We start from the raw sequence: 24133 nt of genomic DNA, 5'->3' as shown, positions 1-24133 counted from the left end.
ATAGTTTTAAAATGGGATGTTTTGATCAAGAAACAAATGGTCTCCATGTAGCAGCTTGTGTATGAGGTCAGCAGTGTGCGGCTTTTGACTTGGCAATGTTACTAGTCACTCAGATTTGGGAGCATACTCTGTACCTCAGTAGTAACAGAAACAGAAGGAAGGTTATAGTTTGCAATCTGATGTGTTTATATATATCTGAGTAACGTGGATTTTTTTTCCTCAGTGATACTGGGGGGTTCAATGCGAGAGCATCATGCACTGTGGTGATGATGTGAAGAACACTGGTTCAAACTGGATGCAGGTTGTCACAGACCAAGTTACTTTAGACTGATTCTTCACCTGATGAAATTCAAACAAGGCTGCTGCTTTAACTACTGGTTTTTTGTTGCACTTTTGTTTTGGTAATGGAAGAAGTATCTTTGTATTATGATTTAGACAAATGGATGGTACAAATACAGCAAAGGCTGTAAGGATGCTGTTTGCCTTTGGCTTTCACATTGGTGAAATTAAGGAACAAATGGAAGTGCAGGGCAGGAGTTTACTGAGATCTGTTTTATAGCCAATTTGTAATTAAAAGTATTTATAGTGCAGCTGTAGAGAGAATTTTCTCTGACAGACATTTGATAGCGTAGTTAATGGCAAGGGGAACCCAAGAGCAATTTAGGTGCTCTGTGCTTTGCCATCAGCCCCTGCCTGTGTTTAACAGTTACTGTGTATCAGTGTTGACTGTCGGGGCCATGGCTGGGTGTGCTTCTTGCAGCCTGTGCTCTAAAATTGCCATCTTCAAATATGGATTAATCCTCTTGCTTTAAGTGGCAGCAGTGTCTTGCATTCCCCCAGTGCCCACCCATGATAAGGACCATCAGTGGCAAGAAAAAAATCACTTCAGATCAAGCACGCCTTTTAGAACTTGCACAGGGATGAAAACAGTTTTTAATTTTCAGATCAACATGTCTTACAAATTATGCATTTTCTGTATTGAAAATACAAAACAATCAAGTGCAATGAGTTCTTTTGAGTAGTAAACAAAACCATGCTATCTATTTACCCATTTTTTACTCTTTTATAAATCATAATTTAAACTCCGCAAAGCTTTTCAATTCACTGAGCAGAGATTCCAAACAGGGCAGGTGGATGGCTGCTAGTATGCAGTTTTCCATAAGCACCAAAGTAACAGCAGGAAGAGGTAAAGCTCATTGACTGAAGTCAGAGGCACAGTAGTGTATATATATATACACACTACTATATAGTGTATATATATATCTAGGAGAATTGCTCAAAAGCCTATAGAAATTTTAGCTGGAAAAAAGGCATAATGCTGGTAATGCTTTAACAGATTTAAATGCCTTTGGAGAAAAGATCTCGTGAATTTACATAGTGTTCAAGGAGGAAAACAAAAATGTGAGCTTAGCATAGACTTGACACTTTGTGTTACATGGTCTTTCCAAAGGTTATTAAAGTGAAGCTGAATGAAGTACTGGTAATGCTGACACTGCTATGTGATTGATAATTACGCTAGGAAGACAGCCTTGGAAAACCAGCAAGGATTTCTCTCCTTTAAGGAAATAAATGTATGAAGTAGAGTTTAAAAACTTTTAATGAGCTGATAAAGCAAAATCAAACACTGAGTGTCAACTTTTATGCTAAATTAATATATTAAATATAAAGCAAATATAAATGTCTAAGAAAAATGGGGAACACTATTGCATATTTATAAAAATATAAGAAGCCATCCTGGTTGTCTTGCAAGAAATTATATTCAGAAGGCTAAAATCATTTATATATATATATATATCAAATCTATGAATATAACAATAGATAGGAACAGTATATAAATATGGCATATTTAAATATTTACATATATATGGAAACTAGTCAAATGGTGCTATAAGAAGGAAATGTCTGTTATAAAGTCAGATTAAAAATTTTGTATATGCCCAACTGCATTTTGATTAAACTTCAACTTGCATCTTCCATAAACTAATTAACAACTTTAAAATTATTATTGCATAGACTTACTTGACAAATATTACTTAATTCTGCATTCCACCTCACAGTAAAACCTATCATGATAATGATACAAAACTAGTCACTCAGGGAATGGGAGCCAGCTGTACTGCCCTTCAAAGTTTAGTCCCTGACGGCCTGCTCTTAGGAACAAGAAAGACATTGCCATCTCTAGTTTGCTGCAGTGAATATTCACTAGGAGAGTAAGGCTTTCCGTCTTCGTCACGTAGCATGCTGAAGACCTCGAGGTACAAGGTGGTGAATTGCTTTTTCATTTGATGAAGGCTCCTGTCATGCTCTCCTTTCTCCTTAAGCAATTTCTCTTTCTCATCTTTTAGGTTACTCAAATCATGCTCCAGTTCTACTATATTTTCCAGTTTTCTTTTGCGGCAATTTTGAGCAGCCACTTTGTTCTTGCCTCTCCTGCGTATATCTCGAATAAGTGTAAGCTGGGCTTCGTTGAACTGCTCCTTAGACATCATTTCACTGAAGTCCGCAACAGGGAGATTGATGATTTTTTCAACAGGAAAAGGGATCTGCAGAGCTCTTGCTCTTTGCTCATCTCTCGTGAGATGAGCATCAAGGCGGCCTGGAGGTTTGTCTTTTGTGAAAGGAGCTCTGGGTTGGCCGGGAGCAGGAGGGGGTTCTTTCTTTGGTGTGGCTATAGGTGGCAAACTTGGTGTTTGAGTGCTTGGCCCTAAGGAAGAAAACACTTGATCCTGGAGCTGCAAAGAGTACACACCAGCACTGCTCTGCAGCATGCTTCCAGGAGCACTATCCGTGTCTTCCATTTCAGAATCGCTGCAACCCAAAGTCTTATCTGCATAGGCAGACGATTCCACAGAGTGTTCCGGCGACGCCACGCTGGAACTTGCATTCAGTGAAATACCAGAGTCAGAATCGTTACATTCTGCTCTGGTCCCTGAGTGGTTGCCATTAAAAGCTTTACACAGTGCAAAGTCAGAAAGATCAATAGGTTCACTTAGAATCTCTGCCAGGGATTGACTGATAGTGTTCGTTGCTGCTGCATCACCGTTCACCTTTGTATCAATAAACGTGGTGTAGAAATCCTCACAGAAATCAGGGTTTGAAGGGGATGTGTCATTTAAAGAGTTCACACTCAGCTGGCTGGTGTCTTCTGGTGGCAAAATGCCCGAGAAGGGGCCCTCCATACCATCCAGGAAATCTGGACTGCAGTTAACGTCTTTTTTCAGCAGGGGTAACGAGCTGCAGTAACTGTAGCTGTTGTGCATCTCTGCTGGCTTGCTTTCAGGGCTCGTGATTGTGCTCACCTCAGCCAGGTTATCATTTTCAATGTTCAGGCACTAGATGGGGAATGCAAGGGACAAGGTGAGCAACACATCTCCAACTGATCAAATCCTTTTCTACAACCCAGAAGCATTAAATAGCAATAAACACGGACATAAAGGGGTTTTATAACACTGCTGTAGTCTAGATAACTACAGCACCCTTGTGCTATGAAGAGGCAGTCGAGGAAGATGAGAGATACCAAAGCAAGAGCACAACACAACTTGTTCTGGACAAAGCATTTTAGAGTAAGAGAGCAGAGCCTCTCAGGCTCAGAGCAGGATGCTGAAGACACCCATTCCAGTGTGTTCTGGAAACTGCATGGTGCCCTCCTGTTCTGGTAATTGTGGGGATCCTGGAGCTGCCAGGTCTCAGCTTCTCACAAGCACCACTGCTAGGAATGGCACAAGCACAGAAATGTAAAATTCCTGAATGAGACTTAATGAACTTGTACACCAAACAATGACTTCTAGCACTGTTACTTTCATGTGACAGTTCCTCAAAACCAAGATTCTTCTAGGATGTACTGAATGAAGGAGCTTTCAGCACAGAGCAATGCAATTCTTGGTGAAGTAAGAAGAGTGCTAACATGGAGCTGGACAAGCACACATTAGTCCAGCTGGCTAACACCACAGTGAGCGTCAGACTGCTCCTCTGATGGGCTTTCACTGGCTACAGGAACAACTTGCTAATGAGCTGGCAGTTGCCTAACTGAAGCTGAAATAAGCAGGCCTGCTGTCCCCCAGGAATTACTTAACTAGAGGTTGTTCATGGCTTAAGCAAAGATTTTCAGTGTGACAGCTCTATTTTTCCATTTCTCTAAACATAATTTGTAAAAGGCAGCGTCCTCATTTTAATTATCTTTTTTTTCAAGAAAATTATTCAATTACTATTCAGAATTATTGCAATATATTATTTTGATTTGGTTTCTTAATGTATTTTCACCATCACTGCTGCCTCTTCACAGCCAATTGCCCTTGTTACTTAGGTGGAGCCTTTTAAGCATAACACAGTAATCAGATTAGAAAACTAGAAAAAGATAAAGGGAAGAGGGAGAGTGCCAGGAAAAATTCAGCTCCTGCAAATTTTCACTTTAGTTTTTTGAAATACTCAGATTTATCGGCACTCCACCAAACAATCATCTCTCGTATTAATAGCATAAAGTAGAGCAGCAGCATGCTGGAAAGCATTATGACATTCTACAGTAATATATTTGAAAATGAATTTATTCAATTTTATAATCAAATATAAGGAAAATAGAAATATAAATATAGGATAAAAATCCCTACATATTCTCTGTATTAGCAAAGTGACTCTTTTGTTCCTTTGAAACATCCAGTTCATGTACATTACACAAGTTGTTCTTACTGAATATATATGAACAGCATTCATATAAATATACCGGAGTCTTTTGTGTACCTAAATATATATTCTATTATCAGCTTTAACAAACCTTTTCCTTAGGTAAAAGTTGAATGCAAAAGTAATCATATTCACACAACTGGACACTGCCAAAAAGCCCCCCAACATTTACAGTAACACTTGTGAGAACAATTCCTGTTGTAGATCCATGACTCAGAAATGTCCATTTTTGAGCAGCTCAATTTTAGCAATGGTCACGCTGTATCAAGTTGCACATAGAGGCAAACAGTGACTTGCTAAACATGAGGAAGTTCTGACTGAGAAGTGTTTCACCAAGGCTTATCCATAAACAACTCATTTCATGCTTTCTACATGTTTTTCAATATACTCTTTTTGAAAAAAATTAAAGCTTATATTTAGTTATAAACACCCTACAGGTGTAGAAACCAAGTCATAATCACCATCTGTTCAGATGCTATTGTACTGCACTCCACAAAGTACTACAGTCCTCCAAAAATATCATGCTTTGTTTTTCAGGTGCTTGTCATACTAACCTGTAACTCGGAAAGGGACAATAATTCTTCCCAAACTTGCTCTATGTTCTGCATATTCTCTGCATCAGTGGGCTGTACTAGATCAGGCGATTCAGGTGGCTGAGTTTGATCAGAGGAAACAAAGGCTGGGTTGCTATTGACCTGAGCAGGAACCAGTGACTGAAATGCAGCTGAAGAAGCCTGAAGGGTTTAAACAAAAAATTAGAAAGCCGAATAAAACAATGACAACTAAAAAACCCACTCAAAAAAACCCTGATGTGCATTTTCCAAAGCAAAAACATAGTTTTTGGAGTTCTACCACTTCTGCAGAACAAACAGGTGTTTCTTAAGGAAAGAATTCTTTTTTAATGGAATAATATAAAAAATGGGCTCAAGCCTACTCACTGCTTTATGCCAGCGGGAGCCAGCTTGAGGAGAAAACTCAGATCACAAATTAGTCTTATGCTGAAGACAAATCTTAGTCAGAGAAGACATGAGACTGACCCTGTGGAAAACCACCCATGAAACCACTGAACTTTGCATTTTTACCTCATGCTCATCTATAAACGGGAATGCTTCTGCCAAGAGCTGCATGCAGTCATCAAAGGACAAGGCCTCTGCTTCTGGTTTTGAAGGCTCTGTGGTCTAAATAGGAAAGTTATGAAAAAAGGTTACTGCACCTGAGTAACAGAAGATCTTCCATTACAGCAACACAAGCAAATTCATTTTAGGCAGCCACTGGCCTTAGGCCTTCCTGTGAATGGAAAAAGGGTTAAACACACTCAACCACTGGAGTTTACCTGTGAGAAAGCAGCAGGTGGCTCAGTATTTTCTGACTGAATGCACTGAGCTGGCTGTACAGGAATGAATTCACCTGTCTCTTCGTCTAACTCCAGCTGAGCCAGCAAGGCTTCCTCCTGCTCTTTTTGGAGCTGCTCTTGTCTTTCCTTTTCCAGTTTCTTCTGCTTCTCAAGTTCATACTCCTTCTGCCGCTGCCTAGAATCAAAAACTTCACGTCTTGCCCCAAGGTCTATATCTTGCCTCCAAAGGATGTCAATCAAGTTCATGTCCTGCAACAAAAATGCTTTTTTAAAGCAAATTCCTCCCAGGCAGAACTGGTTCAGAACAACAGCAAAGCTTTAAATCTCCGTGTCAAATGGGTGGACTCATGTAACTGAAGCTTATTCTCTTAATCCTACAAAATTACCAAAATAAAACATGGCTCTATATGACCTTTCTAAAGCACGTGATCTGGTGGTTTGGTTTCTGTGACCCACACAGAGGCTCGTTTAACTTGTCTCACAGAAAACACGAAGATGTGGAATGAATTTGTCACAAATAAAGTAATTTTCAGGAGAAAACAGAGAAATTGAGAAGTTTGACCATGTAAATTTTTTTTCACATGTTCCTGTAAACTGCAAAAACTGACTAAGAACATGATGGAGGCTTCCTGAAGTAACTATAAGAGCCATACTGCAAAATGTATTTTGGAATATTAATGTTCCATTTTGGTATTTATCTTAAAGATCAGCTGACCAGAGCTTCAGAGCTGCAAGAGAATCTGGTTTCAAAGATGCCAAGCAACAAAACATCACTAGCACTAAAGACAATTATTAAGACCATTAGTAAGAAATTGTAATTTAAAGCTTAGTATGTGTTGTGTTCTAAATGTGGCTGGTTTGGAGCAGCCGAGTATAAACAGTGGTTGCAGGGTCTCAGAAACTTAACGAGTTGGCCCCTGGCTCATCAGAGTCCAAATGGAATTCTGCTATTTAGGAAAGAGCAATTGTTTAATATTATTTGCTATGGCTACATTTACTTTTAATTTATTGCATCAAGGCTTTTCACTGGGGGGGGGGGGAAGGGGCAGGGAAGGACAAGAGGGTTAGTGGATTCTTTTGTTTTAGTTTTTTACTGTTCAAATAGTCAATATCCTTAGGGCTGAAGTCTAGAATATTTTCTTCTATGAAGAAAACACCCAAACTAACACTCAAAATGTATCAATTTGTATGCCTGCTGACACAGAATTTTAATACTTGCTAGCCACATTTCTCAGATGGGTAAATGCCAGCCATTTAGCTGGTGCCTGGAAGTTTTGGATTTTACATCACATTTCATTATGCTAAAAATTACCCTTTAGGGCAGCATGTGAAAATAATGTTCAGTGTCGGACATCCTCATCAGATTAACACTGTACAAGTAATACACTAAACACTGCGTTTCATTTAAACAGAACCTTCCTGATTCACTCAGCAGCTCTGCAGCCAAGATAGAGTTTTTTGCCATCATACCAAATTAAAATATTCTCTTCTCTCTGAAGGCAGCTCATGCTGCCATTCAAAATGATCATGTCTGTACAACAGCTATGGCAAAAAGCTTTAGGCCAAGTCCACATCTGAACAAACCAATTCAGTGTTCTCATTCCACATGGCATGAACGACTTCTACTAATAACTAAAAAAATGTATTTTTACTGAAATTGGGTAATTACGTAAAATATCTTTGTGTAACACAATGCAGGCACTTCCAAATCTAAAACATATTTAATATACCTTGCTGGGAGAGACCAAACATGGCTTTAATGGCCAGCAATGAAGAAACTGAAATTATTACAGTGGCTGCCCAAGACAATGTTTGATCTTTCCAGATTGGCAGGGTAAAATGAACTAATTAAGTTCTGCAGTAATTGGAGATACTGCAATATGGTATAGCTTCATTAAGGGCCAGTAGTTTACCAGCTGCTCAGTGTCTCCTTCTGCAGCAGATCCAAAAGTGTTTCCCAGTCTGTGAGCATTTGCAATATGTTCTGGATAAAACTGCAGGATCTGGATTTTAGGGCTCACTTCTGAATTATTCATTTACAAAGCACCATTAAAAATGTGACTCAAAAGATTTTTTTTTGTGCATGTGTGTGTATAATGCACAAAAATACCAGAACCAGTGCTCAGTTTCAGGTTAAATCATGCAAAACAAAAGTTATTTTTTCTGTAGCTACAGAAGACAAAATACATTTTCCTTAAGAAGAAAATCCACGTAGCCTTAGTACAAAAACGTAAGACCCAGCTATTACCTTTTTCAGCCATTCTATTGGCAGCATTCATTATCAAAGCAAGCAGCTTCGTGTGCTGCCTCTTTTGTGGGATGAGATGTCTCCAAAGACACCAGCTGACCAAAGAAAATGCTGTGGCTGTACACCACTGCCTCTTCGTGTGTACAGCAGTCAGTTCAGGATTCTGTTTTGAAGATGCTTGCATACTTATCAACATGGTCAGGATCTTGAGCTGTTATTTGGCAAATATGACAGCACTGATTGGTTCCTGTCACTATTCTTCAAGTGACCATATTTAGGTCAGTGCCTTATCTCTAGCAGAGAGTTGAGCTTTGCCAAACAGTACCTGGAGGGCACTGCTTGTCAGGAGCACTTTTAAATTTTATTTAGTTGTGCTAGTGATGCTTAAAAGCGAAAGGATGGGTTGTTTTGTTTTTGTTACCTCCATGTAATTGGTAAAGAGCCCTCCTATTTTCAGTTTGAAAAATTGTACATAAATACAGCAATATTGGTCTTAACTTTGAATAACAATTCAACTAATTACTCCTAACATAAATGGGCTATATGGAGGAAGTATTCTTCTGGTCAATATGCTGATATGTGGTATCTAACAGCACACTGATTTAAATATTAACCTGCTACTTAACACTTATCTATAATTTCAACCAATGCTTTTAGTAATACTTCCCTTTTCAAGAAAAAAAAGTATTCTGGTCATTAGTCCAAAGCCTAAGGTTAAAGTTAAGGGAGTCAACACTGACAAGTGATTCACTACGGAATGAATCACAACCACAAGCACGCGGTAACGGCAAAGAACTCTTAAAAAAACCCTTGCAGTCTAAAGCAAACATTTTGCAATTTTGTTCCTTTAGCCTCCCCAGAGTCTTCCTCTTTATTTCCCAGCCCTGTTGAACATCAGCATACACATACTCAGAGGTACCCACACAGGGAGGCAGTCTACCAGAGGTTCACCACTGAAGCAATTTTCCCCCTCTACTGTGAAAGTATCCCAGAAGTAACTGTGTGCTCGATGCCTGGAGGTTAAAACTACAGCTATTAAAACCTGCTCTCCTCTCCTGTACAAGAGTGACCCGCTGGTTCTTAGATGCCTCAATCTGATGAGCTGGTCTCAGAAAGACTCATTTGGAGGGACAAGTGAGCACAGACTGGCCTCTAAACTGGAACACGTGCACCTAGAGTCCTGTGAAAGATTCATCTGACCCAGAGCTGGCTGCTGCCCTTCAGAGCCAGGCTGACCACTTCCCTGAACATCAGACACATTTACTGCAAAGGCACAGCCTCATGTGACAGCCTCCACAAGCGCCCACTTGTTCTTTCCTCCGTTGTGCAACTTCTTGGATTGCATCAGAGGAAACGAAGGGCTTGGCAGAGCCAAGGGCCGTGCAGGAAGAGCAGCCTGTGCCCAGCAGGGATTGCAGCTGAGCTGCTTCCCCCTCGCCTGGAGCTCAGCTCTTCCCCTCTGAACACCAACGCCTCAGCCAAGGGCAAATGCACTGTGGGATTCAACTTGTGGATTGCCATCATCCAACGTTTCTGACTTTGGAGAAAATGGTATGGGTTTCAGACTTTTCCCAAGCAGACAGTGATTTCATTTTGGTTTGATTTTCTTCACAATTTTGAAGACAGAGAGACAACTCTCAACAGAATACATGTTTGCTTTCCCATGATCCATGTAAGCAGGAGGTGCCTTGTACTGATGGTTTGATTTTTCTGTTCATTTAGTGATATGCTCTTCCTACCACTGATAGCTTAGTTTGGACATATAAAGGCACTTTTAATAAGATAAACATAAATGTTAAACAATTCACATTAAGCCACCATCTGGCCCTCAATGGAAATTTTCATGTTTTAGATTTACATATTAGCATTTGCCATCTGGGCAGAGTCTGTTATACATTTTATGACAAAATCTCTGACTACATTGTAAAGTTTGACAATTAACTCTTATTGCTCCTAAGGAAATGTTTGCAGAAGGGTAAACAAAGGAAAGAGACCCTGTTTTCATGTTACTTTCATTGACTGACTTCCATGCTTTAAACAAAATGCTAATCTTTTGTTTCATCCCTGTCAGGTTTATCTGACTGGTTGTGGTGTTGTTTGGAATACGAGCCATTTACAGGTAGCCTTGCTAGAATGGAAACATCCAGCAGCCCAAGTGTAAGCAGAGAAACAATCTCAGCACCTTCAACCCATTGTAAGCTATCCCCTGGATACAGAGCACATTGTGAGGTTTGTGCATTTGCTTCTCAAGTCGTGCCTTTTGCACCATAAATTGAGATATCAGGAACAGAGTCTCCCACCAGACAATGATTTGTTTTCCTTTCCCTACGATCTGTTAGCACCTAACCCCACGAAGACAGATGATTTCCCATGCCAGCAGGGGTCCACAGAAGAGCAACACAATCTCTGGCTATTGCATCCAGCAGGGAGCACAGCACCACACAAGGAGCAGGGAAGCATTCCTATAGCTTACCCACAGAAACAGACAGGGCAAAGTATCCCTCACTTCTTATCACTTAGGTTTTCCAGAAATTGAAGGGAATGCAGAAAAAAGCACCTTACATTTCTGCTTTGATTAAAAAAAAGCGTTGGAAGTGAGACAGGCTCAAGGACCTGAGACACTTCAAGGCAAGAATGGAAAGGAGACCCTCAAGTAACAAGGCAAGTACAGGAGGAGCTTGTACAGGCAGCATCGTATCACTTATCACTAAGAAAAGCTCGGTGGAAGCAACACCTGAAGGTTTTCACCTCATTCTCTAGAGAAACTGATTTTGTTCAAGTCATTTTTAAGAATTATTTATAAATCATTTAATGTTTTCAGAGAATCTCTGGCATCTCCATAACTACTGTTTTGTTTTCTAAATATTTTTCAAGGTAAGTTTCTTAATTACAGAAGAAAATTCTGGACACATAAGCCTTATGTTTAAGGGAGCACAGAAAGCAGACAAAGTTAGCCCAAAGCCGTAACTTTTTAAAAACAATTGAGAAGAATGGGGGAAAGGGAATGACAGAAGTTACTCACACTGATGGGCAGAGGGGCACAACAGCAAATTCAGATGTCTGAGTTCAGGGTTTGGAAGCGTGATAGAACAGACAGCTGTCAAACAAAGCCACATGACAGCAACCTGAGATTTGTGAATACACAGAGTTAAATCCCTGACTGCCCTGCACAGCTGTCTGCTATCCCATATTTTTCAACAAGACCTTTTGAGAAATCTGGAAGGAAACAAGGTGCTTGGATCGATGGAAGGGGATGCCTTTTTTTTGTCTTTCATACCTGTGCCACCTAAACTGGTGTGACTGCACTGACACTAAACCAGTATGTTTTGACACTACACCAGCCTGCTTCTCTTTCTTTATGCCCATTTTCTCTTCCTGGTCCTAAAGTCTTTGGATGCCTGAGCCACAAAACACTCCTAAAGCCCTGGCAGGCTAACTTACCTATGAAAACACTCAAAAAGGGTTGAAAAGCCCTAGCTTTAAATAAGTGATATTGCAAGATAATTTTCACTCCATGCAGACACTCGTCTGCCCCAACAGAACCAGTTCCTGAAATGTTAAGTCTGTATGCAAATTTCTATTTTCTCCTAATACACATCTCATATTCCAGACTGCACCTCCCACTGTATTACAGCAAGCTATCTTAATAAATGTCAAGTTGTCAGGATCTACACTTATAAATCAGATTAGTTGAAAATTTCTTGGCTGGATTGTCCTGCATTCTTAAGAAAGCTTCACTACAAGCCTTGTCTAAGGGCATTACTCTGACAAAGACTGGGAGAAGTTCTGCCTGGCTGGAAGTACAATTCTGGATATTACTCACCTATTCTCCCAACCCTCACTCCAGAAACAACTCCTCTGAGAGGTGGATTATTTATGTATTTTACCTGAAATGTCATCATCCAGGAATGGTATCAACAAAGGCTAAGTCTGTAAGTTATGCACAGCTCTCAACATGATGGTTTTCTTGAAGGTATTCTATGGCAAGCAAGCTTTCCAAACTGCCAGGGAAAAATATACCTTGTATATTTTATGTATTTTTATCTTGTGTAGTAAAAACACAAGTTTCTTTAAGTCTCAAGAATGTAAAATGAGCAAGAATATAACTGCAATAAAAGATAGCTGTTGAAGGATGTTTATGGTCATTAATGTGCTAACTTTATTTCAATTCCAACACCTGCAAAATACTAATGTTAACAGTAAAGCAAGACCAAAGTAGGTAAAGGAAAACACCTACATCAGAAACACAGCAAAGTAGAGGAAAAGGAAGGACACACAGCAGCTTACTTCTTCACTCTGGCAAGTCTTCTGTTTTTCTGCAAAATCAATCAACCCCCACCTCTCTGACACTCCTTAAAATACGGGACATGTGCAAGTGCCTCACAGCACTGCCAGCCTGGGGCACAGCAGCAGGAGCAACACTCTCCTCTCTGGCTCAGTCTCATCATCAATAGTCAGAAACACGTGTCTGTGTCCTGTTCCCACCACATCTGGTCTGCTGTGAGGTGACCACCTACAGCACAACAGATCAGGGGATTCTCGCTCAGCGCTGCAGATCTTTCTGCAGAAGACTGTTCCATGATCTACCTCAGACAGTCCAGAAGCAGCTGTGCTTTTCTAAATTGTATAATCAATACATATTTGAGATGGTGGGTTTAAAATAGCCGTTTAGTAGGAATTTAATATAAAGCATTGGTTTCCAGAGGCTGAAAGGGGTCTGGACTGATCTCAATTGAAATCCCAAATCCATGGTCTCATTTGCAAGGCTTACAGCAAGCCAAATGTTTAGTTTGACATTGGTACATTTTTTCTTTGCCCAGTACCTGATTTTTCCAATGTTATCCTCTAGTACTGAGGACCATATCTATCATTGTTATCTGCTCAAAATTCCCTTATTTCTGATTTAGTCATAAGGAAAAGACAGAGTAAGGCCTAACATGGTGTACGGATTACAATGAATTTTTCTTGAATAAACTGAATTATGCCCATATTTACAAGTGCTACCATGGCTGCTCAGAACAAGCTAAAAATGGCCATGGTTGTTATCCCACTTCTTCAAACTTAGTCCTAAATCTCTTGACATCCCAGAGTGCTTTCTGAAGCATTTGTATCAAAAGCAGTGAGCCATACATGTTTTCAGAGCTTTGCTGTTTTAGTTAAATGGGTTCTGCTTTTCTCTTTTCAGTCTTAATTATATCATGTTAATCCAATTTTCACTTTTCCACAGTATATTTGGCTAGTAGTGTTGCAGTCACTTACACTCCAATTCTGAATCCCTCTTTCTGCTTAACAAAGTTATTGACTTGCTATTTCTTTGTCTTGCATCAGCAGCATTACAAAATTAAGTCAATAAGCACAAAAAGTTAATATGTATTCAAGTTACAATCTATTACACAAGCTGCATAATGAACTTGGGAGGCTGGCAAAAATACGGGATTGTTTACCAAGAGTGGGTTAGTCTGTCTGTTTGATTTTGCTTGATACATCAACAAAATTCTATTGTGTTGCCCCAACAAGTAAAGTGAGTGATTCTGCTGTGGCTGCCTTTTCTAGCTGCTGTCTAATCACCATTTACTGCACCACATAACTCCATTTTGAAAGGTATTCAAGCAGCAGCCATCTCAGACAGACCAGCTCTTCCTGAAACAAAATACGGCTTTAATGTCTTTATTTGTGTTTGGAGGGTTTTTTTCTTCCCAAGTTAAAACAGCATCATAATGAAACAGGCATTTCTTGAATTTTGTCATTTATACAACAACAACAAAACCTTAAATGTAAACAAATAATATGAGAAAATTATTACTAATCTTTTAACCACAGGAATACAAAAGCCTTTGCATGCCACTTTAATTTAACAAGTCACTGTTTTTCAAATATTGTAGGTTCAATATAGAAAATATTATCTTTAAGCTATTCTGCTATACCCAGCCAAACATGTACTCTGCAGACATTGCCACAGGATACTCACTAGTTTATACATAAGAGGATTTGTTTATAATAATGGCTCAGTCATCTAGGAAACATGATCCAGTCAAATTACAGAACATTCTTTTGTCCAATCAAACAAATCAGAAAGCAAAATGAACAGAGAAAAGAACCTAAAAACCTGCAAATAAAATTAGGTTGTATAAATCTTAGGTTATAACCTATTAGCCACTATTTCCATTTCACCCCTTTTGGAAAACCATGTTTCAAACCAAATATGACAACTGTGTGTGTTTGAGGGTCCACATATTCTCCAGGATTATATCTTTCTTGCACTACACGTTTAAACTGCATTGGTAGTTTAAAATCCCCGTTTCCAGCTGTCGTTTTGCTGATGGCTGGGCAAGTGACAGGGACAGCACCAGCTGGGTCACTGCAGCTGCAGCACAGCCTGGCTGTGGACACTGCACACTCAACACTACAGGAGGCACGTCTTGTCAGCCTCACCCCACTCATCTCACAAGCAGCTTAGTGGGTCACTGCAGCTGCAGCACAGCCTGGCTGTGGACACTGCACACTCAACACTACTACTACAGGAGGCACGTCTTGTCAGCTTCACCCCACTCATCTCACAAGCAGCTCACTTTGTTACTGCTGTTTGTGAACCAAACTACAGTGGCAAGCAATGGGAGTGCCTGGGTGAGTTAGAAAGCAGCGAGGTTCACCCAGTGTCCTGCCAGCACATAGCCAGCAGCCCTCTTTCAGAAACACAGACAGCTACTGTGGCTGCATCAAGGAAATTCCACACAACACCTCATCAGCCAGGAGTGCTGTCTTGAGACTAAAAGCTTAAGAATAGGGTTATATTGCAGGGAATAGTGTTTGCTGCAGATGTGCCTACATCTGCAGAGTACATAGGTACACAGCTCCCACTGAGGTCCGTGGGGCACAGGTGTTAAATCGTCAGTCAGTCCTGCAATCAACATGCCCTTTTCACACAGATAATCCATACTGACAGTGCTGGGAACTCCGTCAGTGCACAGCTCTCACTAAACAAGCAGGCTGGAGGCTTTTTTGAGTGTACAATATCCAATACACTTCTTATTTAGTTTCTGCAAGGGGAAAAGAAACCAAACTCAGAAAAGAGGCCAAAAATACATTGCTATTCAACTGCTCACCACTGGGCAGTACAGAATCGTAACAGATTTGAGAAAGGGGTACCCAGAGGGGCACATTTTAGCTGTGCTGGCAATATTTTTCCGAAAGAGTAATTCATGGTTAAATGGCACTGTGAACCTAATTTGACACTGCAAACAGCCTTCATTAGTGACATACTTCAGTCGAGAATAATACCATTACACTGTGCACTATTGCCCAAGAACACTCTGCCTAAATTTACACAAAGCATCATAGAAATCATTATTTAATTTGTATGAAAGGAGTTTGTTTCTCTAGCCACACCAAGATACTTTTCTCTAGCCACACCAAGATACTTGAGTTATCCTTCCATAGAATGAAGCAAGGGTAGATTTTACTCATTTTCTTAAGCACTTGTAATCCACACATTTATTTGCAAAAAGCAACCCTCTAGAACTCATCAGCTCCCACAAAGGCTTCAGCAATCTCTTTCACATGAAGGTCCTGCAAAGTTATACAACTAAATCAGAAAGCTCAGTAAGGGCCAACAAGTCAGGTATCTACATGTCAATTTATCATTTCTGTCCACAATGACAGCTTCTGCTTAAAGAAGGCAAACCCACTGAGGAAATGAACAATAACTGGGTAGAAAACAAAAGCTTTGTCTGTGTGGTGCATTCCACTCACTTTTCAATTTATAAATCCTGAAAGCAAAAGGATCTAATTCATCTTCCAAGGCATAAACCAGAGCAGGCAAATGGTTTTATATCTCTTGCCAAAGTAATGCTCAACATCTTCAAAAAAGCAACAAAACTGCAAAACTCGACCATAAGCAACTGTCCTTCTATGCAAATCAAGAGCCTCCACTGCCCACCACTTTCCCTGGGACTTTGTCCAGGTTTGTCCCCTTGGAGAACACAGGAGAATTCATAGCCCATTTTATCAAAAACTGTCCTCTCAAGCTTCATTTTAAACTTAAGATAATTCCGTGGGTCTGACCTTAGTGACAGTTTCAGAATAACCTGAAGCACTCCATTAACAGTTTTATTATTTAAGTGGCTTCCATTCTTCACTTTGCTGACAAAAATACACTTTGAGAGATGAAAGATGTCTAGAGATGTATGCACTAGCTGTCAGCTGAGCAAAGATTCCCAAGAGTAGTCAGCACAGACTAGACTTCTGAAGTGGTCGATGATAAAGGATTACAAATCAAGTCAGAAAACATTCCATGGCACTACAACATTTCACTGAGTCACAACAATTCATGCTAGTTGAAGAACTAACCTGATAACATTCTAGTTCAAATACTAAAACCAAAATAGAAAGCACAGCATCACTGTGCTATAATTCTCTGTTACAACCTGTCATAGCTGTTACACAGCTATAAGGCACATTAATACCATGTGCATTTCCATAGCCAAATAATTAAATTTAAATATTTTGGAAGACTAGATGTCAGAAATCGTAATTTAAATTAAAATATAAATTCTGGTTTTCATATTATGCTATTTTACTAGCACCATTTTTGCTAGTGACTTACTTTTATTTTCATCCTTTGGCATCTTAAATCCTACTTGTTTCAAAGGTTTACTCAAGTTTGTTTGATTTCTTTTATAAATATCAATGGGACAATCTTCCAGAAATTTCTCAGACGACACAGATCTCAAAGTCCATCTACAGTAGAAACAAAGCCAAGTGTGAATATAATTCTGTGTCATAAATTAGAAAATCTCATGTCAAGTAATTCACAGCAGATTGCATCAAGGTCTACAGTGCACTTGTACCAAGAACATGACTCTGTTATCTGCACTGCTGCAGACACACCAGTGACTCCTCCTGTGAGAGTGGTGAAGCCAAGCATTAGTGTCACAAAATGGGGTGGAATGCCTCTGCTGACAGGTCTTGGGTGACCTCTGCTGCTACTGTCTCCGTGTTCTCCTTCCAGCCATGAAACATCTGAAAATCTTACCCTTCAGAGCTGAGCTGCACCAGCCTTCAGAGCCACCCACTCATCCCTGCCATCCTCTCTTGTCCATTGTTCTGCTACCCAGCTGATTGTGGAACACGTCATCTGGTCACATAACTGCAATCCAACTGGAAATACCCTGATTTAGAACAAAATTCAGTCTTTTCACCCAACAGCACATAACTCAAGCAAACAGCTCCTGAAGGCAGAAAGAAGAAATGATGAAGTGCCCCCACGCAGGCTGCAGAGCAGACTTTAAATCTGGCCCTCTCACACGGGGGGAGCAGGCAGCATTCCCCATGGCAGACCTGCACCAACCATATGCTGCCTGGGAAATCTGAATGGGGACCTCCCTATGGGGAGCCCAAGCAGCACAGGAAACTTTCCACTCTAATTACAGAAATAAGTAGGAAGACACTCATTTTATCACAAGCCTTCAAACAAACAAAAACCCCCATAATCTTTTTATCATAGCTCTTTACAGCAAAACGGTGGTGATGACCTGAGCAGGAAGCAAATCAAAGTAACAACAACTTTTCACATAATTCAGCTGTTGAAAAGTCAGTGCTTTAACATTTTGTAGGTATTAATTTTCAAACACGGCAAATAGACACACCCTTAATCATAAAACAAACCTCCTCTTACAGGCACACTATCAACCAAGCTCCTTCTGAGTCAATTTCCCAAGTATGCAAACTTTGTTTCGCAAGCTGTCTCCAGGAGTGGAATTTTTGTTATACTTACAAGAGACAGCACGTAAAATCAATACAGCAAACAGCAATAAAACTTTGAAACTGCAAGACAGAAGTGGGGGCTTGGAGGTAAAAGGTGATATCTTTACATCTCATAGCAATACAGAAGATACTTCCTTAAAAGGTTTAATGAGATGGTTTCAAACTGATCTTACATAACTTTGTTGCTGCAACTTCAATCTTAAAGGAACTTTCTTTCCCTTTCTATTCTCTTTTTTAACTAGATTGCTAATAATAACACTGCAGAAGTTAGGCTAAAAGTCTAACTGCAAGACATGTACAAGGTTGAGTGGTTTCAACTCCCTCAGTACTGCAACAGCATCCACAACTAAGATATACCTTCTGAAATGGTTCAGGTTTAGTTTACATTTAAAGACAGAAAACATTAATAATCATTTACAGTACCTTCCAAATAACTTTGCTAAACAAACACTGTTTTATATTCTTTCTTCCCAGTATAAAACTGCAGCTAATCAGGCCAAAATCACAAATGTGAACTGACGTAATAAAAAACTTCAACTATATCTGTAGTGCATCAATTGCAGCCACATAAGTATTATTTCTAAGCTATACCCATTCTACTAGAGCCATGCCAATTAGCACTTGTGCTAGGGTTTAGTAATATACTATTGAGCAGCAGTTCCACTCTGCTGGTAGGAAAATGCTAACTTGAGTTAACAACACTCTTATTATTTCCTAATAGCTTTCCAGGATCTCCAGAAAAACATCTCAAAAATCTAACTATTTCAAAGTGAATATTAAAGTGAATATTAACATAAAAGTTAAGAGGCAAATACAAAGCCAATGTATTGACATGTAACATTGAAAAATCAATGTGTCACTGAAAGAAAACAGAGAAAATATTTCACCAAGAATTCAAAATGGCAAAAGACAGAAAACAGAAGATCCTTCATAAGATAAAGACAAATGCTCCTCTCCAAAGCAGTCAAATAATTAAACACTTTCATCTGTACTAGATGTTGTTACAGATTGCTTGGTTACCCAAATTAATATTTAATTTAAATGTATGGTGCCAAATTAATACTTAATTTAAATGTATGGTTCTGAGAGACTTTGCTTCCATTTGAAATGGCTACTGTTGGCATACACATGTCAAAGTAGAACTAAAGGAATATTAAAACAAGATAATATAACGGGAAATACATTTTTTAATTTCCTTATTTTAAAGAATAGTAAAGTAAAATTAATAAATATGTATCTAGAAATCACAGATACAGAAAAATAGGTGTCGCTCTGATTGTTTCACCACTGTGCTTCACAGAGCAGTGTCATGGCTCTTTCTTTAGAAAAGCTTAAGTGCCATAAGATAATTAAAATCTTGCTACTGCCAATTAATACATGACTGTCACTAGCTCTGCTTTTCCCATACAGAAAGCAGCTACTGGGTAGGAAAGCTAAAAGTACACAATACCTATCTTGAATTGAATGCATTTTCCAGTATCTCTTCCAGATAAGCCTTCCACTGTTTTCAGCAGTTTTTATGCACTACAGATAGCATTGCTGCCTTCAGTTCTCAGCGTTGGTTTAATTGTTTACCTTAATGAAACAAATATGCCATAAAAGAATTGCAGTTGAGCAATCCTGAGTGGCATTGTGGTTCACTGTGTATCAGTCATCCTTGGGTAACACAAATTCAAAGTCATGACTTCCAGCTCCTCCTCCATGACTTCTCATTGGCCATATTGAAAGACTTGCAGAGGTAGCAAATGAAGTGTTTTCAAAACCAATTAAATCAGTTTATTGCTGAGAAAGGACTAAGCCGACCAAGGTGTCATATTCTTTCCCCTTCACCTAAAGCGGCATTCTGTGGCACAGAGTCCAACTTTGGTATAATATACTGGATAAGAAAACTGAACAGACTTCAAACCCTTTCAAGTTTTCTAGGAATGTGCTACATTAAAGTAATAGGTTACTTAGGGTTGGAATGAGATGGAGGCCAAAGCAAACTTTAACCAGGTGATTAACCCAGAGACTTTGCAGGACTTCTTGCTGGCTGCAACTCAATCAGCAGGGGATTAATATTTAATTCATGCCAATGGGTTATTGCCTGAACTTGTACTGCACTGGCTTCAGCCAAGACAATCATTGGAAATAATCACACTTGCACAAAATGGCCCAAATTTAGTGAATGATTCCGTAATTATAAAGCTTATCTTTATAACTGCAAAGAGAATAAAAAGAAAGAAGGAGTGCTCAAGATACAAAAATCAAACTAATTTCTTCTTCACAATGAGTCACACACCCAGTGTTACAGGTGGAGGTACATGTGGCATCATTTGCTGGCATCTTCATCTGGATTTTCCATATTTTGTCTTTCTCCTTATAAAGTCTGCTGCATTCCAAAAACTTTCAGTGACAAACTCCAACAGCTTTCGCTGTTTTGAATTTTCTTAATTTTACTGAAGGAGCAAATACAACAAAATTTTACAACCATGTTTGAAAAACTCTAGAAAGGAATAGCATGAATTGATTTCACTCAGAACAAATACTTCATTGGGTCCTTCTGCTTCTAATGTTCCTCAACATCACTTTACAAAGCCCAGCATACCCCACAAAGGTATCTGACATTTTTTTAACAAAATAAGTATATTCAAGATGTTATTGCTGCATTCATTTCAGTCAGGATCACAGAAGTAGCAGTACCAATCAAACAGGTATTTTTCTGCTTTGCAAATTTAAGAAGTAAAGAAAGCAAAAGAAATCAAATCAGTATTCAGGCGCACAATAGATACAAGAATAATTTTCAACCATTTCCTTGTCTTTCAGGGTTATACATAACCTACAGCATTCTTATTCAGGATGAGTAACATCTCTATTTTTTCAATTAAAAAGGAAAAATAATAAAGTAAGAGACAGAAAGCCAAAATTCATTGTTGCCCATGAACATTAGTGGGAAGTGAACACAAACCTTCCTAACCGCCCACACAGTCCTATAAAAACATCTCAACTTCTTTAAAGCACACGAGAACAGCCAGCTGCCTTGTGCTTACAAAGGATGCTCTCTTTTATTTCAGTTTGGTCTCTTTCAAACATTTCCCAATAAACTTTTATAGCCAATCTCTTCTCCAACTTTGCGTGCTAAAAATTAATTTCTTCAAGTCAGATAGTCAGGTTTTCTGAGACAATGAACTTGCACTTCCCCCAGTTTCCAATACAACTCTAATTTCTTGGCACATTTTAAAGACATGCTACAGAACAAGATTCATATGAGGGATATTTACTACACTAATAACAATATCCAATTAGCTGTTCTCCTGAATGGATTGACAAGATCAACTCCTGCTAGGCTACATTCATTTCAGCCAAACATGCTACACTGCATTATATCTAACACTGGCTTAACTGAAAGATACTCTTTTGTGAGTTTTGAAGGAAAGAAAGCTCTACCGATACAGCTCAATAGCAAGGTGAGCACAGAACTACTGGAAATGTCAAAATAAATGCATTTTTACTTAAGGAAGTGCTTGTGATACTCTCTCATGTACTCCATCCAAACTTGTCCTACATTTTAGTAGATAACAATATATTCAGAAATATGTACATTTCTGAATTTCATCCACCGAGATACATTAATAGATGTATCTACAGATACATTGATCAGATATTCCTATTCAATAATGTCATTAAATCTCATTATCAAGAAACTAAAAAAAACCAAACCCAACCTAACAACCCAAAAAGCAAAGACTTGCTGCCAGCCCTGTTCAACTTTCCCACAGAATCTACCCTCATGTGGAAATGAGAGGCTATTGGAGAATAAAAATAAACCCACTCACTTGACGATTCAATGCAGCAGGTCAAGAAAAAGAAACATACTTGTAATTCCTCATTAAAGCCCTCTATACTGGAGAGATCACACTAATTGAGCTGGAGACTCTTCAGGACAGCTCTCTAGGTAGAAAAACCCTAACAGATACACTTGCATGCACAGTCAATTATTTGTTCACTTGGCTTTGCCAGTTGTTGCAATTAGTCTTACTTCCAATCTAGTGCAACCCACAGTTTCATTGTGTTGGAAAGGGAATTCTTTTTGCCCTCTTGTTGTGAGGCTCAACATTTAATAACTAAGTGGCTTGTTTTTAAAAGGTTTAAAAGTTTTAGAAACAGAAAACTGTTTCTAAAACTTCACATTTACTGAAGAGAAAAGCCACTAAGTCCTGCCTTCTCAAGTGTGATTTGAAACATCCAGACCACTTGTTCCACCGCAATCTTTTTTCTTGGATGGTTTGAGGTTCATGTAGGCAACATTCCATTTCACCTCTGTGCACAGAAGTGCATCGTCTTTCCAGGCAGATGGGTACAACAAGGGAATACTTTTTACAGGAATAGCAAAGCGAATAGTTCTGCTAACTCCCCCAGAAGTACACAGCTGAGAGTGGAGGTTTTTATATTCTGGTTAAGGAGTTTGATCAATCCCTACACACTCACGTTCACTGCTATGACTGCTGCTGCCAGGCACACAGACACTAAGAACAACCTCTCCATCTGCTGGCTTGCAAAATCTGAGCGGCTAAATGCAGACTGCATCCACCCTTGTTCATTTTGAGTGAACATTTTATGGTACAGGGCATGTGAACTTTTCATTTAATGAATGTATGTCAAAGATGACGATAAGTTGCTATCTAAAAAACACACTGCCTTTTGAGGCTAGGTCTGCAGGAGAAGCAATCAGCAGCTGCCGAGCTCAGATAGGAAAAGTGCAACAGGTGGCTTAGTAAAGAGGGTTTGACAAAGCAGGCAAATGAGTAACAAAAGAAAGGTTTCTGGAAGAGAAGTCACAGTGGATTGGGGAAGAAGGTACAGAACCACATACGCAGGAATTGGTCTGTTAGGAGTACCTCAGGAATAAGGCTGAAAGTGCCTGGGTAACACAGGCAAAACCAAATTCACAGGGTGCTTACGTAGCACAGGCCAAGACAGTGATTTCTGTTGTAGTATTTGCCAACAAACAGAGGAGGCAAGGTGGAGGTCACGGCTGCGCTACCCAGGGCTAGAAAAACACATGGGCCAAGCAGTGTCACAAGCAGCCCAAGACTCGAAAGGAACTATTCAGTGAACAGAAAAAGGTACATCCAATACTGCTGAAGTCATAGTACCTGTAGGAAGTACCCACTTGTATATCCTAAAGCGTGGACAACGTTAGAAGAAACTCTACTGCACAGCATATGCATACCAACACACACTAGAAGAGCATCAGAACACTCGAGTCTTAATTTTGCAGTAAGAATTAAAGCAGCTCCAGGAAAAAAAAAAAGAAAAAAGTATTACTTCTTAAAACGTAGCATTTTGTAGATAAGGATATGCTTCTACTCAAATGCCCAAGCACAATTATATAAATTCATAATGGAGCTCAATTATGTTTTCAGTTATTCACGCAGCTCTTGTACAACTAGTTCGCAACACAACAGTACTGAACTCCCCCAGGCTTCGAGCGAAGAGGCTCCACAGCACCTGAGTGCAAACCACAGACACCTCTGAGCCCCAGGGCACGGGCCCTGGCAGAGGCCACCCCGGCTCTGCCCGCTGCGTGCCCAAAGCCCTGCGGGGCTTCCCGGCAGGCGGAGGGGCCGGGGCACCCGGGCTCGCGGGCTGCGAGCGCCAGGCTGATCCGGACCCCAAGGCGAGCCGGGACAGCGCGTAGCAGAGCAGCAGCCCGGGAGCGGGCCGGGCCGCAGCAGCGGGAAGCGGCGGTAACTCACCCGAGTGCGAAGCGGCAGCGCTCGGGCCCGCCGGGGGCAGCGACTTGAGGCTGTACCCGGCTCGGGCAGCCCCTCCGGCGCCGGCGCCTCCCGGGCCGCTCCCTCGGGGGCGGCTCCGGCCCCTGGCCCTGCCCAGCCCTGCCGAGGCTGCCACTCAGCGCCCGCGGGAGCCGCGGAGGCGGCGGCTTTCCCGGCAGCGGCGGCGGCCGTGCCGGGCATCTCCGTGCTCACCGCTGCCGCGGCCCAGTGCCCGAGCCCTGCGGCCCCGGGCAGCCCCTGCTCCGGGTGTCCGGTGAGTGGAGGAGCGGCCCTGCTCCGGGCGAGCCCGCTGAGCTCGGCGCTGGAGCAGGGGCG

At 40.4% G+C, this 24133-nt stretch overlaps 1 protein-coding gene across 1 annotated transcript; it reads right to left on the bottom strand.

Annotated features, from left to right (window-relative positions):
* Nucleotides 1-901: 901 nt before the first annotated feature.
* NFE2L2 (nuclear factor, erythroid 2 like 2) lies at nt 902-23948 on the bottom strand. Its single transcript, XM_039701905.1, has 5 exons — nt 23780-23948; nt 6011-6280; nt 5760-5855; nt 5232-5411; nt 902-3332 (listed from the first exon to the last, which is right to left on the bottom strand). The coding sequence occupies exons 2-5, from the start codon at nt 6275-6277 to the stop codon at nt 2124-2126; spliced, it is 1752 nt and encodes a 583-aa protein (XP_039557839.1). The 5' UTR covers nt 6278-6280; nt 23780-23948; the 3' UTR covers nt 902-2123.
* Between the last annotated feature and the right edge of the window lie 185 nt (nt 23949-24133).

Source organism: Passer montanus, unplaced genomic scaffold (genome assembly GCF_014805655.1).
Source record: "Passer montanus isolate IOZ18808 unplaced genomic scaffold, ASM1480565v1 scaffold1, whole genome shotgun sequence".
Classification (NCBI taxonomy): Eukaryota; Metazoa; Chordata; class Aves; order Passeriformes; family Passeridae; genus Passer; species Passer montanus.
This window is presented reverse-complemented; position numbering and strand designations above follow the sequence as displayed.

Excerpts from the sequence above, each read along its gene's own strand:
- NFE2L2 (XM_039701905.1), bottom strand. The coding sequence starts at position 6,277 with ATGAACTTGATTGACATCCTTTGGAGGCAAGATATAGACCTTGGGGCA. Across the intron at positions 5,856-6,010 it reads CACCTGCTGCTTTCTCACAG|ACCACAGAGCCTTCAAAACC; the intron begins GTAAACTCCAGT and ends TTTCCTATTTAG. Across the intron at positions 3,333-5,231 it reads TGTCCCTTTCCGAGTTACAG|TGCCTGAACATTGAAAATGA; the intron begins GTTAGTATGACA and ends TTCCCCATCTAG.